At 39.6% G+C, this 19267-nt stretch overlaps 1 protein-coding gene across 5 annotated transcripts in view; it reads left to right on the top strand.

The window, feature by feature from the left end:
* Positions 1 to 19267, top strand: part of LOC126262924 (actin-related protein 8) — a 186763-nt gene that overhangs the window by 78737 nt on the left and 88759 nt on the right. For all 5 annotated transcript variants that reach the window (XM_049959847.1, XM_049959849.1, XM_049959845.1 and 2 more), the window contains one exon: positions 2367 to 2483. In XM_049959847.1, the coding sequence (XP_049815804.1) occupies positions 2367 to 2483 (117 nt within the window). The remainder of the gene's footprint in view (positions 1 to 2366; positions 2484 to 19267) is intronic.

Below are 19267 nucleotides of genomic sequence, written 5' to 3'. Positions count from 1 at the left end.
CCGGTGGGCGCCGACGTGTGGGCACGGGGCAGGATCTCGCCATAAATGGATTCCAGGGGTGGTCCAGGGTCTTCGCGGCCGCCGGCTTTGTGAAATACGTATGGTCGACGGCATGGTTGTTCGCCATTACCACCAGATGCGCCCACGAGTGGTGGCCACGCCGGTGCCACCGCCCCTTCTTTCGTCTCCACCAGCCCGAGAAGCCAGTCCTGTCGCTGCTGCCGATCTTCCGGGCGTGTTGCTGCAGCCGCCGTCGCTACCGCTTCCGAGTACGCCGGAACCGGCCCCAGTCGCGACGCCGCCTTCTCCGCGACCCATCTCGCTGGAGCACACCCCCAGGTCCACGACACCTATGGATGCTGCTCCGGAGTTTTCACCCATCATCTCGTCCAGGAGGCACGTTCCACGCGCAAGCTTCCGTCCTGGACATTTTCGACCATACTCTCGTGTTTCTCGTGGGATCTTCTCGGGGCCTCCCAAGAGGCCATGGATGTCTCCGCTCTGTCCGTGTCTCCAAGGAAGTGAGTGTTTTTTTTTTTTTTTTTTTTTTTTTCAAGGGGGGAAAAGTGTTGTGACAGTGCCACGACATTTAAAAGTGCCGCTACGTCAGTATGCGAACACAGCGATAGAGGCGCTCCGCAGCTCGGCCGAGCGCGGGAGCGCCACCTGGCTATGAACGGCACCGGCCGCATGTCACGGCACGGCACGGCAGTCGAATGACGGTTACGGAGTTAGTAGTATTTAACCCGCTAGTGTTTCTACTTTTGCATATCTGCGCAAATTCGTAGTGATTAAAGGTTATAACATAAACATATTTGGAAGTTGCATAGTGGAATTTCTTTCCCTTATACAAGTTCATGACTTTGTGTAAGGTTCTTCTAATGTCTGTAACATTGTTTTTAATTTCTTTGTTTACAGATAATTTTGCACCTGAATTTCCCATCTGCTCTTTTCTACTGTAGTAAAAAAAAGTGTTTTGGTTTTAATTTTTTCTTTGACCTTTAGTTTGCAACCACACTTACGATAGCCCTACTGCATACCATTTGATATTATAGAACTCCTTTTCCAACTCCACTAAGCCATCTTCCGATCATGAAGTCCTTCACTTTATTGTCTTTAAATAAAAAGTAGTAGAAACAATTGAGCTTCTGAGGTCTATATTATTGTTTCTTTAGCCAAGCTGTGGAAGCAGCTGGGTGTGCCCTGTAGCCTAAAGCCATTCATTGTCTGAATTCCATCTGCCCATTGCCCCTATAACTTGTACATGGATGTGCAGCAATACTATATAGTTAACACTAGTCATGCCATTGCTGCTGTTAAGTGGTATTTCTTTGTGTTATCTGTAATATGTTTTATCCAGAACAGAAACAAGACTAACTCACCATGTGATCTGATGTGTGGGTATTTGAGCAGCCCATATATATTTGTTCTGTGTAAAACAATCTGTCAAATTTGTTAGTTTATGGATTCTACCAGCTGCATGACATGAATGTGTGGACTGGATGTTGGGATCAGTCCTCTGATGTAATTGAGGGCTCTTGTTCCAGCTCTTAGTGAAGTCACATTTTGCAGCCTGGTGTCACATGTAACTATAAAGGTGTTGCAACAGCAAAGTATAATAATGTGAAATTAGACTCTTAACGAACAATAGGCCTAATCCAAATTCATGAATGTTCTCCTCCATGTACCTAAAAAATAAAATATGTGTATGTAGTTGAACATTTAATCCTCTTTGCAGTTTTACAGGCTTAATTTTTTAGATAGTTTCTATAGTTTATATTGTAATATCATACTTTTTAAGTTATTTATGTATGTCGTTCAGATCTTAATAATTTAGGAGTATAGGACACCACTCACTGAATAGTGTTGAGTCAGTGGCAAGCACACAAAAAGATTGAAAACATACTATATTTTGGATAAATTTTATAAAAGACTAGAGAACATGCACAGGAATCTGTGTAGCTAAAATGTGCTGCCTGAACTCACAGTACTGGGATTGTGGTTCAGTGGTGGACTGGGTGAGGGGTTGTGTTGAGTGGGATGGGTAGAGGGAGTAAGAAGCTGCGAGGAAGGTAGGGGAGGGGCAGCTGGTGGCTTGGAGGGAGGCAGCTGGTGGGTGGGATAAGATGTGGGAGGGGGAGAGGCAGCAGGTGTATGATATAGGAATGCAACATGTGGACGCTGGAGCTGGTGAGTTGTGTGGCATACAATGACTGTGACGTGATGGTGTGGATTGTTAGGGAATCGGTTAGTGGTCTCCTTTACTCTTAAATTATTTACATTCTACTAGAACTTTCCTTACCATATTCATTCATATCTTATTATAGTGAAGTCTTTATATGTATCATGTACTTTTTTAAATACAGGATCATGTAGCAGCTACCTTTGGTGCTGGCCTTGGTTATGCCTGTGTTGTGGATGTTGGCGACCAAAAGTCCTCAGTATCCTGTGTTGAAGATGGAATTTCCCACAAAAATACGAGGGTGAGTTATAGGTGACACTCTACACAGTTGTTCCTATGAGTGATGAACACTAAAAGGTTATCAGGGGAGCTATGAGCTATGAATAATATTGACACATCTGCTCAAGCAAGATTACTAAAATTTGGTTTTGAGTAGAAATTGAAATTAATCACTGGAAAGAAAAATGTTAAAATTGTTGGTGGTGGATGCATTTTTGTTAGTGGCTGAACTGATTTCTAGAAAAATGCTGAAAATTTAGAGATTACATCTTATAATACCACCATCAATTTTGCGGGGCCTTTACCTGTTATTTATGGGCAAAATGGAATCGTAACTTGGAGACTGTGGCCAGATCATTTAAGGTTCCATGCTTGCATTCAAGTTTGCAAAACACTTTGTGATGATCAGCAGTCCCAGGGATGCTGTAGCAAGTTGTAAATCAATAAATGATAGAATACTAATTGTATTCAGCCTTTGTGTTTCCATGCCATGATTCATTAAGCTCTTATTGGTCGTTGGCTGTAACAATAAAGCATTTCATGTATCTTATATCTATTAGGAGAACTGTTAAAATGAGAACTCATGAGACTTAACTAATTTACACTAATTTAATTTCAAATGGTTTTAAAGGCACACTTACATCAGATGTGTCTACAGAAAAGAAAGATTAGTTACTGGTATCCAAGGAACACAGCTATAGTATGTCCTATCAGTACAAAGGCTAACAGACGAGAGAGAGATATGAGCAGGAATGCTCTTCATTTACTTTCTAAAACAAAAAATATATTACAATCAATCACAACCAGCCACAGGCTGACTGCTGCTTTATCTCTGAAATATTATTTATGAAATAATAATTACATTTCACAAAATTAATTTACATAAGTTTTTTTGGATTTGAAGTTATTTAATAGAAAAGTGTACATTTTTATGCTGTTTGTCATTTTTGCAATGTTAAATTTATGTAAAATTACTTGGGTCTGTTATATACAGAAAAAAATCATATATAGGATAATGATGACAATGCAGATTCAATTTCTAAAGTGCTTAGTATAGTGCTGAGTGTTGATTTCTTTGAAAGGATGCATAGAATGGAATAGTATTTGTAGGTCAGAAATCAAACCTACATACACTTCAGGTCACTTCTCTTCGAAGGAATAAACAATGCACTTCAATAGTCAGTCTCTTATTCCCACATAATATTTGAATTTTGAACATACACGGTGTTCATTTTCTGGGTAATTTTTGTATTGTGTGCAAATCGATACTATGAGAAGTATTATATTCTGCCTATTTGGCATCCTGCTGAATGACTCTCACTCACATTTGTATGAAGACATTCTTAACATCAAACTCAGTTCAAGTTCATTACAGAAATGTTGATATATTTTTTTGTGTTCCTGTAGTAAGTATAAGTGTTGACTCTGACATACTCTGTTAAGAAGCGTCTACAATAATTGCATAAAACAGCTTTTTTTCTCATGAAGTTTATTTAAAAGCATTGTTACACCATAGTCTATTGTCTTCCTTCTAGAATCTCAACACAGACTCCCAACTATATATCACTTTGGTCCTTCGTAACTCAGTAGTCCATGGGCAGTGAGCTCTTCCTTTTTGACTCTACAAAAATCTGTGTATATCAAAGCCACGAATGTTATGCTCATTTTGAGAGCTGCCACCCATTCCACATCATTAGTGTTCCCCCCTATAGCTTTAGCACTTGTGGGTACACCTGTTGTGGATGATAAGAATTATCCAAATAGGCTGATAACATTGCTAGGTTGTTTACAGACAATATCCTGTCCAGCTAACCCATAAACAGACTTGCACTATTTTTCCAGTAAGTCTATTAAAAAAAAAAAAAAAAAAAAAAAAAAAAACAGTAATTCTTTTGTCATCAATCGTAACCAGACCCTGATGAACTCAGTCATGTTGCTCACTAGAGCCATAATTACCAAAAATATTGCCTTTAACATTCCATCCATCTCTTCCAAAGTCACTTTGAGTTGCTGAACTTATATCTTAGTCTATCCTTAGGCCTCTCTAACTCATAATGCCACAGCTTGTGAGTCACCTCCTCCTGTTGCATCAACTGTAATCCCACGGATCTGAAGTTATGCTAACCCTCATCTGAAGTCACCAGATTACCACTACCTTACACCTTTTCACTCGATTCTCCCCAATACCAGCATCATAATCCACTTTCCCTGTCTTAATTTCTTCTACTTGTATTCCATTTGTTTTGTGATTGGGACTAACTTTAATTCTTATTGCACCACTGCTACTGAGTACTGTCTTGTATCTTTTTCTCTGTCCTCCCAATACTTCCAAATACTTCCGTATCTCCTGTGCACCCCACATATCTTCTCCTTTCCTATTACCTCACACCTTTCCTCTGATTTCCAGCGCCTCCCTGGTCAGTTATGGATGGAAACTCTATGAGAATGGCAAGTTACCATTGTTTCTTTTGTTGAGTGCTTAATACATAGCATGAAGCACGGATGTAGCGGCTGCTCTTTTGGGGGAGATGCAGCTCACTTTCTTCCACTCAGTTTCGTTACACACTGAATTCTTTGTCATGGATGGAATTTGCTTCCTTCACTTCCCACACCCCCAAGAAACCTTTTATAGACAGTATGCAACAAGTTCAGACTGAGACATAGACAAGATGATTATATACTCCTATGTAAAGTAAGTCTTTGTTTTTATGGTTATGTAGTTGAATAATGGAATCACTCTCCCATGGCTATTGCACCAAGGAGAGTTAATTACATTGGCTTAATCACATCAGTAATTATCTGTTAGTGTGAGTGTTAAAGGTCTAGTGATTGAAAATAAATAAGAAGGATTAATTGTTCAGTTTTAGGATGTATTGAACATCATCCAAAGGTAAACATTAATACTGAAATAAAACACTAACTCATTATGGATTAAATTTTTTCTCAAATGAACGGAGGGTAATATATGTAGCATGAGGTAATGTGAATGTAGCCAGAATTTTATCAAAAATGCAGTAATACATAGAGCTTGCATAGAAAAATGTGAAGAGTAATGTTGCAGTAGTAAACTGAAAGTGAAGGAAGACATGCAATGAAGTAACTGCAAGACAGCTTTGAATGGTTTAAGTGTGGATTGAAGCAGAACAGCTGGAGTGAGTAAATTGTGAAATTAATGTGTAGGGTGACATAAGCATGCTTCCCTTCTTTATTTATATTCACTATCGCTTGTTAGTCCTATTTATTTTGTCCCCCACACATTTCAGCAATATTCTAGAATCCCTTGCATGAGTTTTTTGTAGTCTCCTCTGTAGACCGCTTGCATTTCACTAATAATCTACCAATGAACAAAAGTCTACCACTTGCTTTAGCAACAGCTGAGCTTGTGTGATCATTCCATTTCATATCCCTACAAATTGTTACCCATAATTATTTCAGTTGACTGATTCCAGTTGTGGCTCATTGATATTGTAGTTACAGAATATGTTTGTTTATTATATGAAGTGCGCGATTTTACATTTCTGAACATTTAAAGCAAGTTGCCAATCTTTGTGCCACTTTGAAATCTTATCGAGGTCTGAATATTTGTGTACTTTCTTTCACCCTGTACATCCGAATAGATAACAACATCATCTGTGAAAAGTCTGTCGTCATTATTGATGATGTCTGCAAGATAATTAATGTACAGTTTGTACAACAAAACTCCAACACACTTTCCTGGAACACACCTAAAGTTACTTCTACATGTATTGATGACTCTCCATCCAAGGTAGTATGCTGTGCCCTCCCTACAAAGAAATCCTCAATCCAGTTATAAATTTTGCTTGATAGTTCACATGATTGTGCTTTTGATAGTACATATAACTGTGGTACTGAGTCAAATATTTTTTGGAAGTCAAGAAATACTGTATCTACCTGACTGCTTTGTTCCATGGTGTTCTTTATGTCATGTGAGAAAAGTGTGAGTTGGGTTTCACGTGATCGATATTTTCTGAATGTAAAGTAAGTCTTTGTTTTTATGGTTATGTAGTTGAATAATGGAATCACTCTCCCATAGCTATTGCACCAAGGAGAGCTAATTACATTGACTGAATCACATCAGTAATTATCTGTTAGTGTGAGTGTTAAAGGTCTAGTGATTGAAAATAAATAAGAAGGATTAATTTTTCAGTTTTAGGATGTATTGAACATCATCCAAAGGTAAACATTAATACTGAAATAAAACACTAACTCATTATGGATTAAATTTTTTCTCAAATGAACGGAGGGTAATATATGTAGCATGAGGTAATGTGAATGTAGCCAGAATTTTATCAAAAATGCAGTAATACATAGAGCTTGCATAGAAAAATGTGAAGAGTAATGTTGCAGTAGTAAACTGAAAGTGAAGGAAGACATGCAATGAAGTAACTGCAAGACAGCTTTGAATGGTTTAAGTGTGGATTGAAGCAGAACAGCTGGAGAGAGTAAATTGTGAAATTGATGTGTAGGGTGACATAAGCATGCTTCCCTTCTTTATTTATATTCACCATCCCTTGTTAGTCCTATTTATTTTGTCCCCCACACATTTCAGCAATATTCTAGAATGCCTTGCATGAGTTTTTTGTAGTCTCCTCTGTAGACCGATTGCATTTCACTATTTATTTAGCGTATGGCTAATACAGACATATCATGAAATTACATATACATATGTACATATTGACACACAAGAAAGTTAAGTTTGTCTTTACAACTGAATATCCAGTCCTTCAATCCAGCGCACTGCACCTGGAGTTGCTAGCAGGAAGTCCTCTTTGGCGCCGTGATAGGCTCGAATCCTGCATTCACTGACAATGTGGTGAACAGTCTGGTATGGAGCCCCGCAGTCACAAGCTGGATCAGGCAGCTTCTTCCAGTTAAAGAGAGCATCCCTGAATCGCCCATGACTGGTACGGATTCTGTTGAGAGTAGACCAGGTCTTGCATGGTAAGTCGAATCCACTTGGAAGTTTAGCACCTGAGAAGATGTTATGCAGGTGCACATCTGTCACTGCTTCCCACCGACCTTTCCATTCTTCAAGAGGTTTGAAGTTCTTAGCAACCATGTCAGCAGCATTGCACAGAGTTGGATGGCGTGATTTCAGTCTCTTGCGATTTAAAAGTGGCAGGTCGCTATGCACGGGTAGGTTAGAATTCCTGGAGATCTTGTGGAATTCTCTCATAAGGGCAGTACATCTGCGTAGATCAGGAGGCATTATACCGGTTAACAGTGGAAGCCAATAAACTGGAGTAGATCTGATTGTGCCAGATATTGTGCGCATTGTCGTATTCAGCTGGGTATCAACAAGCCTTGTATGATGAATATTCATCCAAACAGGTGCACAATACTCAGCACTTGAGTATACCAAGCCCAGAGCTGAAGTTCGCAGGGTGGTTGCTGAAGATCCCCAGGTAGTTCCGCATAGCTTATGGAGGATGTTGTTTTGAGTCCTCAGCTTTTGAGCTAAGTTAAGAAGGTGTTGTTTGAAGCATAGTGTACGATCCAGGATGACGAAGAATTCTGCCTCTGAAACTTACCTCCAGTTTTACATTTGCCAACTGGTTATTTAGATGGAAGCAACACACTTCTGTTTTACTCACACTGGGTTGGAGTCTCCAGATTTTGAAGTAATTGTCTAATGCAGACAGGTCATTGGCTAAAATCTCTTCTGTTGTCTTCATTTCCTGGTGTTTGACGGCTAGAGCCAGGTCATCGCCATAGCATTATTTTCTGGACAAAGTATCAGGTAGGTCAGATAGATATAGGTTAAACAGTATGGGTGAGAGAACTGATCCTTGAGGCAATCCGTCGTTCAGCTTCCTCTCCTTACTTATGTTGCTTCCAGTGATTACCTGGAACTTCCGATCACTTAGCACGTTGTTAATCAGTCGAGCCGTTGTTCTGCAGGGTATGATGCGGAGAAATCTGTAGATAAGGCCTTCCCTCCACACAGTGTCGAAGGTGGCAGTTAGATCAACAAATGCCAGAGATGTTTTCTGCTTCATTTGGTATCCTGACTCTATGAAGGATGTGAGAGACAATACTTGGTCGCAGCAGCTACGCCCTGGTCTGAAGCCTGCCTGAGCAGCATTTCACTAATAATCTACCAATGAACAAAAGTCTACCACTTGCTTTAGCAACAGCTGAGCTTGTGTGATCATTCCATTTCATATCCCTACAAATTGTTACCCATAATTATTTCAGTTGACAGATTCCAGTTGTGGCTCATTGATATTGTAGTTACATAATATGTTTGTTTATTATATGAAGTGCGCGATTTTACATTTCTGAACATTTAAAGCAAGTTGCCATTCTTTGTGCCACTTTGAAATCTTATCGAGGTCTGAATATTTGTGTACTTTCTTTCACCCTGTACATCAGAATAGATAACAACATCATCTGTGAAAAGTCTGTCGTCATTATTGAAGATGTCTGCAAGATCATTAATGTACAGTTTGTACAACAAGACTCCAACACACTTTCCTGGAACACACCTAAAGTTACTTCTACATGTATTGATGACTTTCCATCCAAGGTAATATGCTGTGCCCTCCCTACAAAGAAATCCTCAATCCAGTTATAAATTTTGCTTGATAGTTCACATGATTGTGCTTTTGATAGTACATATAACTGTGATACTGAGTCAAATATTTTTTGGAAGTCAAGAAATACTGTATCTACCTGACTGCTTTGTTCCATGGTGTTCTTTATGTCATGTGAGAAAAGTGTGAGTTGGGTTTCACGTGATCGATATTTTCTGAATGTAAAGTAAGTCTTTGTTTTTATGGTTATGTAGTTGAATAATGGAATCACTCTCCCATAGCTATTGCACCAAGGAGAGCTAATTACATTGACTGAATCACGTCAGTAATTATCTGTTAGTGTGAGTGTTAAAGGTCTAGTGATTGAAAATAAATAAGAAGGATTAATTTTTCAGTTTTAGGATGTATTGAACATCATCCAAAAGTAAACATTAATACTGAAATAAAACACTAACTCATTATGGATTAAATTTTTTCTCAAATGAACGGAGGGTAATATATGTAGCATGAGGTAATGTGAATGTAGCCAGAATTTTATCAAAAAGGCAGTATACATAGAAAAATGTGAAGAGTAATGTTGCAGTAGTAAACTGAAAGTGTAGGAAGACATGCAATAAAGTAACTGCAAGACAGCTTTGAATGGTTTAAGTGTGGATTGAAGCAGAATAGCTGGAGAGAGTAAATTGTGAAATTGATGTGTAGGGTGACATAAGCATGCTTCCCTTCTTTATTTACATTCACTATCCCTTGTCAGTCCTATTTATTTTGTCCCCCACACATTTCAGCAATATTCTAGAATGCCTTGCATGAGTTTTTTGTAGTCTCCTCTGTAGACCGATTGCATTTCACTATTTATTTAGCGTATGGCTAATACAGACATATCATGAAATTACATATACATATGTACATATTGACACACAAGAAAGTTAAGTTTGTCTTTACAACTGAATATCTATTCCTTCAATCCAGCGCACTGCATCTGGAGTTGCTAGCAGGAAGTCCTCTTTGGTGCCGTGATAGGCTTGAATCCTGCATTCACTAACAATGTGGTGAATAGTCTGGTATGGAGCCCCATAGTCACAAGTTGGATCAGGCAGCTTCTTCCAGTTAAAGAGAGCATCCCTGCATCGCCCATAGCTGGTACGGATTCTGTTGAGAGTAGACCAGGTCTTGTGTGGTAAGTCGAATCCACTTGGAAGTTTAGCACCTGAGAAGATGTTATGCAGGTGCACATCTGTCACTGCTTCCCACCGACCTTTCCATTCTTCAAGAGGTTTGAAATTCTTAGCAACCATGTCAGCAGCATTGCACAGAGTTGGATGGCGTGATTTCAGTCTCTTGCGATTTAAAAGTGGCAGGTCGCTATGCACGGGTAGGTTAGAATTCCTGGAGATCTTGTGGAATTCTCTCATAAGGGCAGTACATCTGCGTAGATCAGGAGGCATTATACCGGTTAACAGTGGAAGCCAATAAACTGGAGTAGATCTGATTGTGCCAGATATTATGCGCATTGTCGTATTCAGCTGGGTATCAACAAGCCTTGTATGATGAATATTCATCCAAACAGGTGCACAATACTCAGCACTTGAGTATACCAAGCCCAGAGCTGAAGTTCGCAGGGTGGTTGCTGAAGATCCCCAGGTAGTTCCGCATAGCTTATGGAGGATGTTGTTTTGAGTCCTCAGCTTTTGAGCTAAGTTAAGAAGGTGTTGTTTGAAGCATAGTGTACGATCCAGGATGACACCAAGATATTTTGGGTTCCAATTGTGACGAAGAATTCTGCCTCTGAAACTTACCTCCAGTTTTACATTCGCCAACTGGTTATTTAGATGGAAGCAACACACTTCTGTTTTACTCACACTGGGTTGGAGTCTCCAGATTTTGAAGTAATTGTCTAATGCAGACAGGTCATTGGCTAAAATCTCTTCTGTTGTCTTCATTTCCTGGTGTTTGACGGCTAGAGCCAGGTCATCGCCATAGCAGTATTTTCTGGACAAAGTATCAGGTAGGTCAGATAGATATAGGTTAAACAGTATGGGTGAGAGAACTGATCCTTGAGGCAATCCGTCGTTCAGCTTCCTCCCTTACTTATGTTGCTTCCAGTGATTACCTGGAACTTCCGATCACTTAGCACGTTGTTAATCAGTCGAGCCGTTGTTCTGCGGGGTATGATGCGGAGAAATTTGTAGATAAGGCCTTCCCTCCACACAGTGTCGAAGGCGGCAGTTAGATCAACAAATGCCAGAGATGTTTTCTGCTTCATTTGGTATCCTGACTCTATGAAGGATGTGAGAGACAATACTTGGTCGCAGCAGCTACGCCCTGGTCTGAAGCCTGCCTGAGCAGCATTTCACTAATAATCTACCAATGAACAAAAGTCTACCACTTGCTTTAGCAACAGCTGAGCTTGTGTGATCATTCCATTTCATATCCCTACAAATTGTTACCCATGATTATTTCAGTTGACTGATTCCAGTTGTGGCTCATTGATATTGTAGTTACATAATATGTTTGTTTATTATATGAAGTGCACGATTTTACATTTCTGAACATTTAAAGCAAGTTGCCAATCTTTGTGCCACTTTGAAATCTTATCGAGGTCTGAATATTTGTGTACTTTCTTTCACCCTGTACATCAGAATAGATAACAACATCATCTGTGAAAAGTCTGTCGTCATTATTGAAGATGTCTGCAAGATCATTAATGTACAGTTTGTACAACAAGACTCCAACACACTTTCCTGGAACACACCTAAAGTTACTTCTACATGTATTGATGACTTTCCATCCAAGGTAATATGCTGTGCCCTCCCTACAAAGAAATCCTCAATCCAGTTATAAATTTTGCTTGATAGTTCACATGATTGTGCTTTTGATAGTACATATAACTGTGATACTGAGTCAAATATTTTTTGGAAGTCAAGAAATACTGTATCTACCTGACTGCTTTGTTCCATGGTGTTCTTTATGTCATGTGAGAAAAGTGTGAGTTGGGTTTCACGTGATCGATATTTTCTGAATCCGGGCTGGTTGGCATTGAGGAGGTCATTTTGTTCATGACGCCTCATTTTGTTTGAGCTCAGAATATGTTCTAAGACTCTGTTATAAATGGATATCAATGATAATGGGCATTAGTTTTGTGGGTCATTTCGTCTACCCTTCTTGTAAACAGGTGTGAGCCATGCTTTCTTCCAGCCTTTGGGCACAGTTTCTTGTACAAGATGTGTATGGTATATTTTGTACAAGATGTGTATGGTATATTATGCTTAAAAGAGGTACTAACTCAGCCTCAAATTTGACATAGGATTTGATATGAATTCCATTAGGCCCTGGAGCTTTGTTCAGTTTTAATGACGTAAGCTGTGTCTTTGACACCACTGACAATTATATTTACTTCACTCATCTGTTCAGTGGAACCAGAATTAAACTGTGACAGTAATCCTTGATTTTCATTTGTAAATGAGCATTTGAAAATGGAGTTCAGAATTTCTGCCTTTGCTTTCGCATACTCAATGTCAGTCCCTGTCTTGTCCTTGAGTGTCTGGACACTGACTCTAGTACCTCTATCAGCCTTTACATATGTTCAAAATTACTTTGGGCTTTGTAGAGATATTTTGGTAATATTCGGTTATAATAGTTAAAGAAGGTTTTGTGCACTGCCCACCTGACAGCCATACATATTTGAATCAGCATCTCTCTATCAACAGCCCTAGGCTTCATGTTACACCTGTTATACGGAAGTCACTGTTTCCTTAGTCGTTTCTTCACAATGAGTGTATACCGTGGAAGGTCTCTCCAGCCATAATCTGTTGTCCTAGGTACATATCTATCCAGTGCATGATCAGCTATTCTTTTAAACATGAGCCTTAGTTCACCTACGTGATTCTGACCACAGCTAAATTTTTGAAATTCCTTCTTTTGATTGACATTAGTGTCTCTTTACCTAGTTTACCGAATGTACAAATCTTGCTATTTGTTTTAGTTGCCCTTTGTACTTTGATAACCATTGCTTCTACAACTGGCTCATCGTCACTGATACCAGTTTGTCTGTAGACATCCTCAAAGATATGAGATGTATTTGTTGCTATTATATCCAATACGTTTCCATCATGAGTGTGATTTTAAACTAGCTGTTCTAGGTAGTTTTTGGAGATGTGTAGTAATGTTTTGGAGAATGGCTTGTCATGCCCACTGCTAATTTGTTGCTATTAGATTCAATATATTTCTGTCTAGCATATGATTCTAAATTACCTGTGCTAGGTAGTTTTTGGAGAAGACAAGTAGTAATGTTTCACAGGATGACTTGTCACACCCACCACCAACAACACTGTAATCATCCCACTCTATTATTGGATGATTCAAGTCTCCTCCAATGATGACAGTATGACTGGGATACTTACGTACAAATGAAATGAGGTTTTCTAAAGTTTTTGGTTACATCAGAGGGTGAGTCTGGTGGTTGGTAGAAGGATCCATTTATGATTCTATGCCCACCCTTGATAGTGAGTCTTGCCTGCACAATCTTGCATGCGGCTTTGATTTCTGCCTTGATTGATTTGAGTTTTCTGTCTACTGTGACAAATGCAACATCTCCATTTCCCATTAGCCTATCCCGTTGTCATACACCTAAATTTTTCCTAAATCTGACTGCTTTCAGTTTTGGGTTATAATCAGATTTCTGTACCTTATACATTCCAAACATTGTCAGCCTGGGGGGTTATCTGCAATCTATGATAACAGAAGAAAACTTCACAATCCAGGATCACGAAGAAAGCATTTTATTGGATGACCAGTTTTTACAGAGCTATGCTGTTATCATCAGAACTTATGCTCTAAAATTTTGACGACAACATATTGTCTGTTAGTGCAGCAAGTTGCCTCACACGGCACATGCACTTCCCACTACCTTGATGATCACTGCACATAGGCATGTCAAGTATTTGTATAAAAGTGTTGTGTACATATGTAAACATAACTGTATTGCACAGAGTACAAGTTTCATGTTCACCACGAGCTGGCAACTCAACTCAACTCAGCTGCCACCTGGTGGTGAGCATGAACACTTTTAATCGATGAATACAGTTATGCTTGTGTTTTTACATAATGCTTTTATGCTTGACATGCTGATGTGTAGTGATCTTCGTGGTAGTGGAAAATGCATATGCAGTGTGAAGCAACTTGCTACAGTAATAGACAGTGTGGCGTCAAAATTTTAATGCATAAGTTCTGATGATGACAGCATAGTTCTGTCGAAATCAGTCATCCAATAAAATGCCTTTTTATTGATCTTGGCTCATGAAGTTCTCTTCAGTTATCAATTTTGTACCTAGTGCTACATTAGCTCCACTGTTTTTTGGAGCTTGATTGTGATTGCTTTGATTGTTAACTACTAACGTTTTAATATTCTAGCTTTGGGGAGGGAGGGGGGCATTTCTTTGACCCTTCTTCTGATACATGTGGGTCTCATACACCTATCATTATCTGGCTGGATTAAGAGTTATGTAATCTAAAAAATCCTTTTTGTGCATCCCACCTGTATATAAGAAGGGTGGAAGGACAGATCCTAAAAATTACAGACCAATATCCTTAACATCGGTTTGTTGCAGAATTCTCAAACATATTCTCAGTTCGAATATAATGAATTTCCTTGAGACAGAGAAGTTGCTGTCCATGCATCAGCACGGCTTTAGAAAGCATCGCTCCTGCGAAACGCAACTCGCTCTTTTTTCACATGATCTCTTGCGAACCATGGATGAAGGGTATCAGACGGATGCCATATTCCTTGACTTCCGGAAAGCGTTTGACTCGGTGCCCCCCTGCAGACTCCTAACTAAGGTACGACGAGCATATGGGATTTGTTCCCAAGTATGTGAGTGGCTCGACGACTTGTTAACTAATAGAACCCAGTACATCGTCCTCGATGGTGAGTGTTCATCGGAGGTGAGGGTATCATCTGGAGTGCCCCAGGGAAGTGTGGTAGGTCCGCTGTTGTTTTCTATGTACATAAATGATCTTTTGGATAGGGTGGATAGCAATGTGCGGCTGTTTGCTGATGATGCTGTGGTGTGCGGGAAGGTGTCGTTGTTGAGTGACTGTAGGAGGATACAAGATGACTTGGACAGGATTTGTGATTGGTGTAAAGAATGTCAGCTAACTCTAAATATAGGTAAATGTAAATTAATACAGATGAACAGGAAAAAGAATTCTGTAATGTTTGAATACTGCATTAGTAGTGTAGCACTTGACACAGTCACGTCGATTAAATATTTGGACGTAACATTGCAAATGGATATGAAGTGGGACAAGCATGTAATGGCAGTTGTTTGGAAGGCGGATAGTCATATTCGGTTCATTGGTAGAATTTTGGGAAGATGTGGTTCATCTGTAAAGGAGACCACTTATAAAACACTAATACGACCTATTCTTGAGTACTGCTCGAGCGTTTGGGATCCCTATCAGGTCGGATTGAGGGAGGACATAGAAGCAATTCAGAGGCGGGCTGCTAGGTTTGTTACTGGTAGGTTTTATCATCATGTGAGTGTTACGGAAATGCTTCAGGAACTCGGTTGGGAGTCTCTAGAGGAAAGGAGGCGCTCTTTTCATGAATCGCTACTGGGGAAATTTAGAGAACCAGCATTTGAGGCTGACTGCAGTACAATTTTACTGCCACCAACTTACATTTCGCGGAAAGACCACAAAGGTAAGATAAGAGAGATTAGGGCTCGTACAGGGGCATATAGGCAGTCATTTTTCCTTTGTTCTGTTTGGGAGTGGAACAGGGAGAGAACATGCTAGTTGTGGTACAAGGTACCCTCCGCCACGCACTGTATATTGGATTGCGGAGTATGTATGTAGATGTAGATGTAGATTCAGTTTCCTGGGTAGCAGCCTCTGATGTCTAGTGCATACCTGACCCATATTGGGACACCCTACAGTTCTCTACCTTTTGGAGCAAATCTAGAGCCCAGCTTATCTCAGAACCTTTCAGGTTTCTCGTTCAATCTTTAAACTTGACTCAGAACAAGAGGGGGCTGTGATTAGTTCTGGGGACAATGCTGCGAACTGTGAGGTTCGTGGAAACTCTGTTAGTAATGCTAGTCTTCTAAACCTTCTCTGCCTTGATATGGAGAGATCCAAATGACCTAGGAGGCTAGATGATGAGCATTGTTTGTTTCAATGTGTGCCCTCCAGGCAAACTACACTGAGTGAGTGCATCTTGTATTCCTTCCCATCCCTTGCTGTCATTTCCTTAACAGCTACCATTATTCACCTCATGTTTGATGTGCCAACGATCAGTAGACCCTACTCTTGTGCGTTTGCTCCTCCTTGATGCAGGACACATATTTCTCAGCAGTTGAAGTGAGTCCCATTAGCTCAATTTGTTTCTATGAAAGACTGCATTTCCCTGTTCCCTGTCTCCCCTGTGCAACATATGAAGATCTACCATCGACACACCACACATTGAAAGTGGATGAATAATGATAAATCCTATGCTTTCTGCAAATGAGACACCATCCACAGGAGTGGATAGTATGTGAGAAATCTTTGGTGTGTCTGGTACATGATTTTCAGTACCTCTCTCAACACACCAATTCATAGCAGCTTCCAATTGTTTGACTGTAGTTGGGGTGATTCTCAGCTGCTTATGAACATCAACTAACCCATCCCATGCCCGAGGATTTTTGTTATAATCCTCAAGGTTCCCTTCTGCAGTATGAAAACAATCTTCATTTGGGTTCCATAAGAAAGGGTATACTAATCTAAAATATACTGTCCCAAGGTTTTTACAATCAAGATATGGTGAAAATCCTCTTAGTACAAAAGACTGGACATTATTCTTTTGGAGACATGGTCAGCTTTCTGCTTCCATGGTTGCCAGTCATCGTATGTATGAAAACAATTCTTTGACATAAACTCATTATTCACAATATTTTGTCTGTCTCTCAGAGTTTAAATTGAATAATCTTTGTGTATTCTATGTTAATTGTTGAGTTGTCTATTTCGAAGTGATCATTTGCCTTTTCAGTAAAGTTCTGTACCACTTCTAAAAGACTAGGCTGACTGACTGCATGACAGGTGGAAAGGCCAGTCAAACATGTAGTTCCTGAAGAAGGGTAGCAGTCTTTTCAGTAGTTACAGGGACAAAAGTGTGGGTCATTGACTGCTCTGGCCTTGTAACATTAGCCACATGGCCTTGGTATTGGTACTGTGAGTGGCCTAAGGCAAGGAGAAACTACAGCCATTATATTCCCTGAGAACATGCATCTTTACTGTCTGGCTTAATGATGACAGCCTCACAGGTTAAATATTCCCCAGGTAAAAGAGTCCCCATTCATTACTTTAGGTGGGGACTACTCAGGAAGATGTTCCCATTAGCAAACAATACTGGCATTCTATGCATCAGAGCAAGGACCCGTAGATCCCTTCATCAGATAGACAGGTTAAAAAAAGAAAAAGGCAAATGTATAAGTTATATGTAGTGGGAATGGGTGAAGTGTGGTGGCAGTAAATGATTATCAACACAAAATAAAGTTATGGCAATGCAGGAGTAGACCTAATAATGAATAAGAAAAGAAGAAGGCTGGTGAGCCACTACGAATGCCATAATAGCCAAGATAGACATGAAGCCTACACCCACTGTCCCGATAGAAGTTTACATGCCTACTAGCACCACAGATAATGAAGAAATACAGAGAATGTATGATGAGATAAAAGAAATTACTTGAATAGTTAAGGGAGACAAAAATTTAACTGTCAGAGGGGATTGGAAGGTACATCTTCATCTATGTGATTATTCTGCTGTTCACAATTAACTAATTGGCAGACGGTTCAATGAACTAGCTTCAAGCTGTCTCTACCGTTCCACTCTACAATGGTGTGCAGAAAAAATGAGCTCTTAAATTTTTCTATGCAAGCCCTGATTTCTATTATTTTATCATGATGATCATTTCTCCCTATGTAGGTAGGTGCCAACAGAATGTTTTTGCAATTGGAGGAGAAAACTGGTTAGTGAAATTTCATGAGAAGATCCCATCACAACGAAAAATGCCTTTGTTTTAATGATTGCCACTCCAATTCACGTATCATGTCTGTGGCACTATCTCCCCTATTTCACGATAATACAAAACAAGCCACCCTTCTTTCAATGTTTTCGATGTCATCCATCAGTCCCACCTGTTGCGGATCCCACGCTGTACAGCAGTACTCCAGAATAGGGCAGACAAGTGTGGTTAAGCTGTCTCTTTAGTAGATCTGTTGCACCTTCTAAGTGTTCTGCCAGTGAATCACAGTCTTTGATTTGCTGTACCCACAACATTATCTATGTGATTGTTCTAATTTAGGTTATTTGTAATTCTAATCCCAAAGTGTTTAGTTGAATTTCCAGCGTTCAGATTTGAGTGACACACCGCGTAATCGAAATTTAGCAGATTTCTTTTAGTACTTACGTGAACAAGTTCACACTTTTCTTTATTCAGGGTCAATTGCCGCTTTAGCACCATACAGATATCTTATCTAAATCATTTTGCAGTTCGTTTTGGTTATCTGATGACTTTACAAGACGGTAAATGACCGCATCATCTGCATATTATCTAAGAGGGCTACTCAGATTGTCTTCTATGGCATTAATATAGATCAGGAACAATAGAGGACCTGTAACTCTTCCTTGGGGAATGCCGGATATATCTTCTGTTTTACTCGATGACTTTGTCTATTACTACGAACTGTGACCTTTCTGACAGGAAATCATGAATCCAGTTGTACAACTTAGGTGATATTCCATAGACACATTTTGGTTAGAAGATGCTTGTGAGGAACAGTGTCGAAAGCCTTCTGGAAATCTAAAAATGTGGAGTCAATTTGACATCCCCTGTCGATAGCACTCATTACTTCATGAGTGTAAAGAGCTAGATGTGTTTCACAAGAACAATGTTTCCTGAATCCATGCTATGTGTCAATAAATTGTTTTCTTCGAGGTGATTCATAATGTTCGGATACAGTATATGTTCCAAAACCCTACTGCAAATTGACATTAGTGATATGGGCCTGTAATTCAATGAATTACTCGTATTTCCCTTTTTGGGTATTGGTATGACTTGAGCAATTTTCCAGTCTTTAGGTACGGAACTTTCTGTGAGCAAGCGGTTGTACATAATTGCTAAATATGGAGCTATCGTATCAGCATACTGTGAAAAGAACCTGACTGGTATAAAATCTGGACCAGAGGTGTTGCCTTAATTAAGAGATTTAA

The sequence above is a fragment of the Schistocerca nitens genome, chromosome 6, assembly GCF_023898315.1.
Source record: "Schistocerca nitens isolate TAMUIC-IGC-003100 chromosome 6, iqSchNite1.1, whole genome shotgun sequence".
NCBI classification, from domain to species: Eukaryota; Metazoa; Arthropoda; class Insecta; order Orthoptera; family Acrididae; genus Schistocerca; species Schistocerca nitens.
The sequence above is the reverse complement of the archived record's forward strand: the minus strand, read 5'-3'. Positions and strand labels throughout refer to the sequence as shown.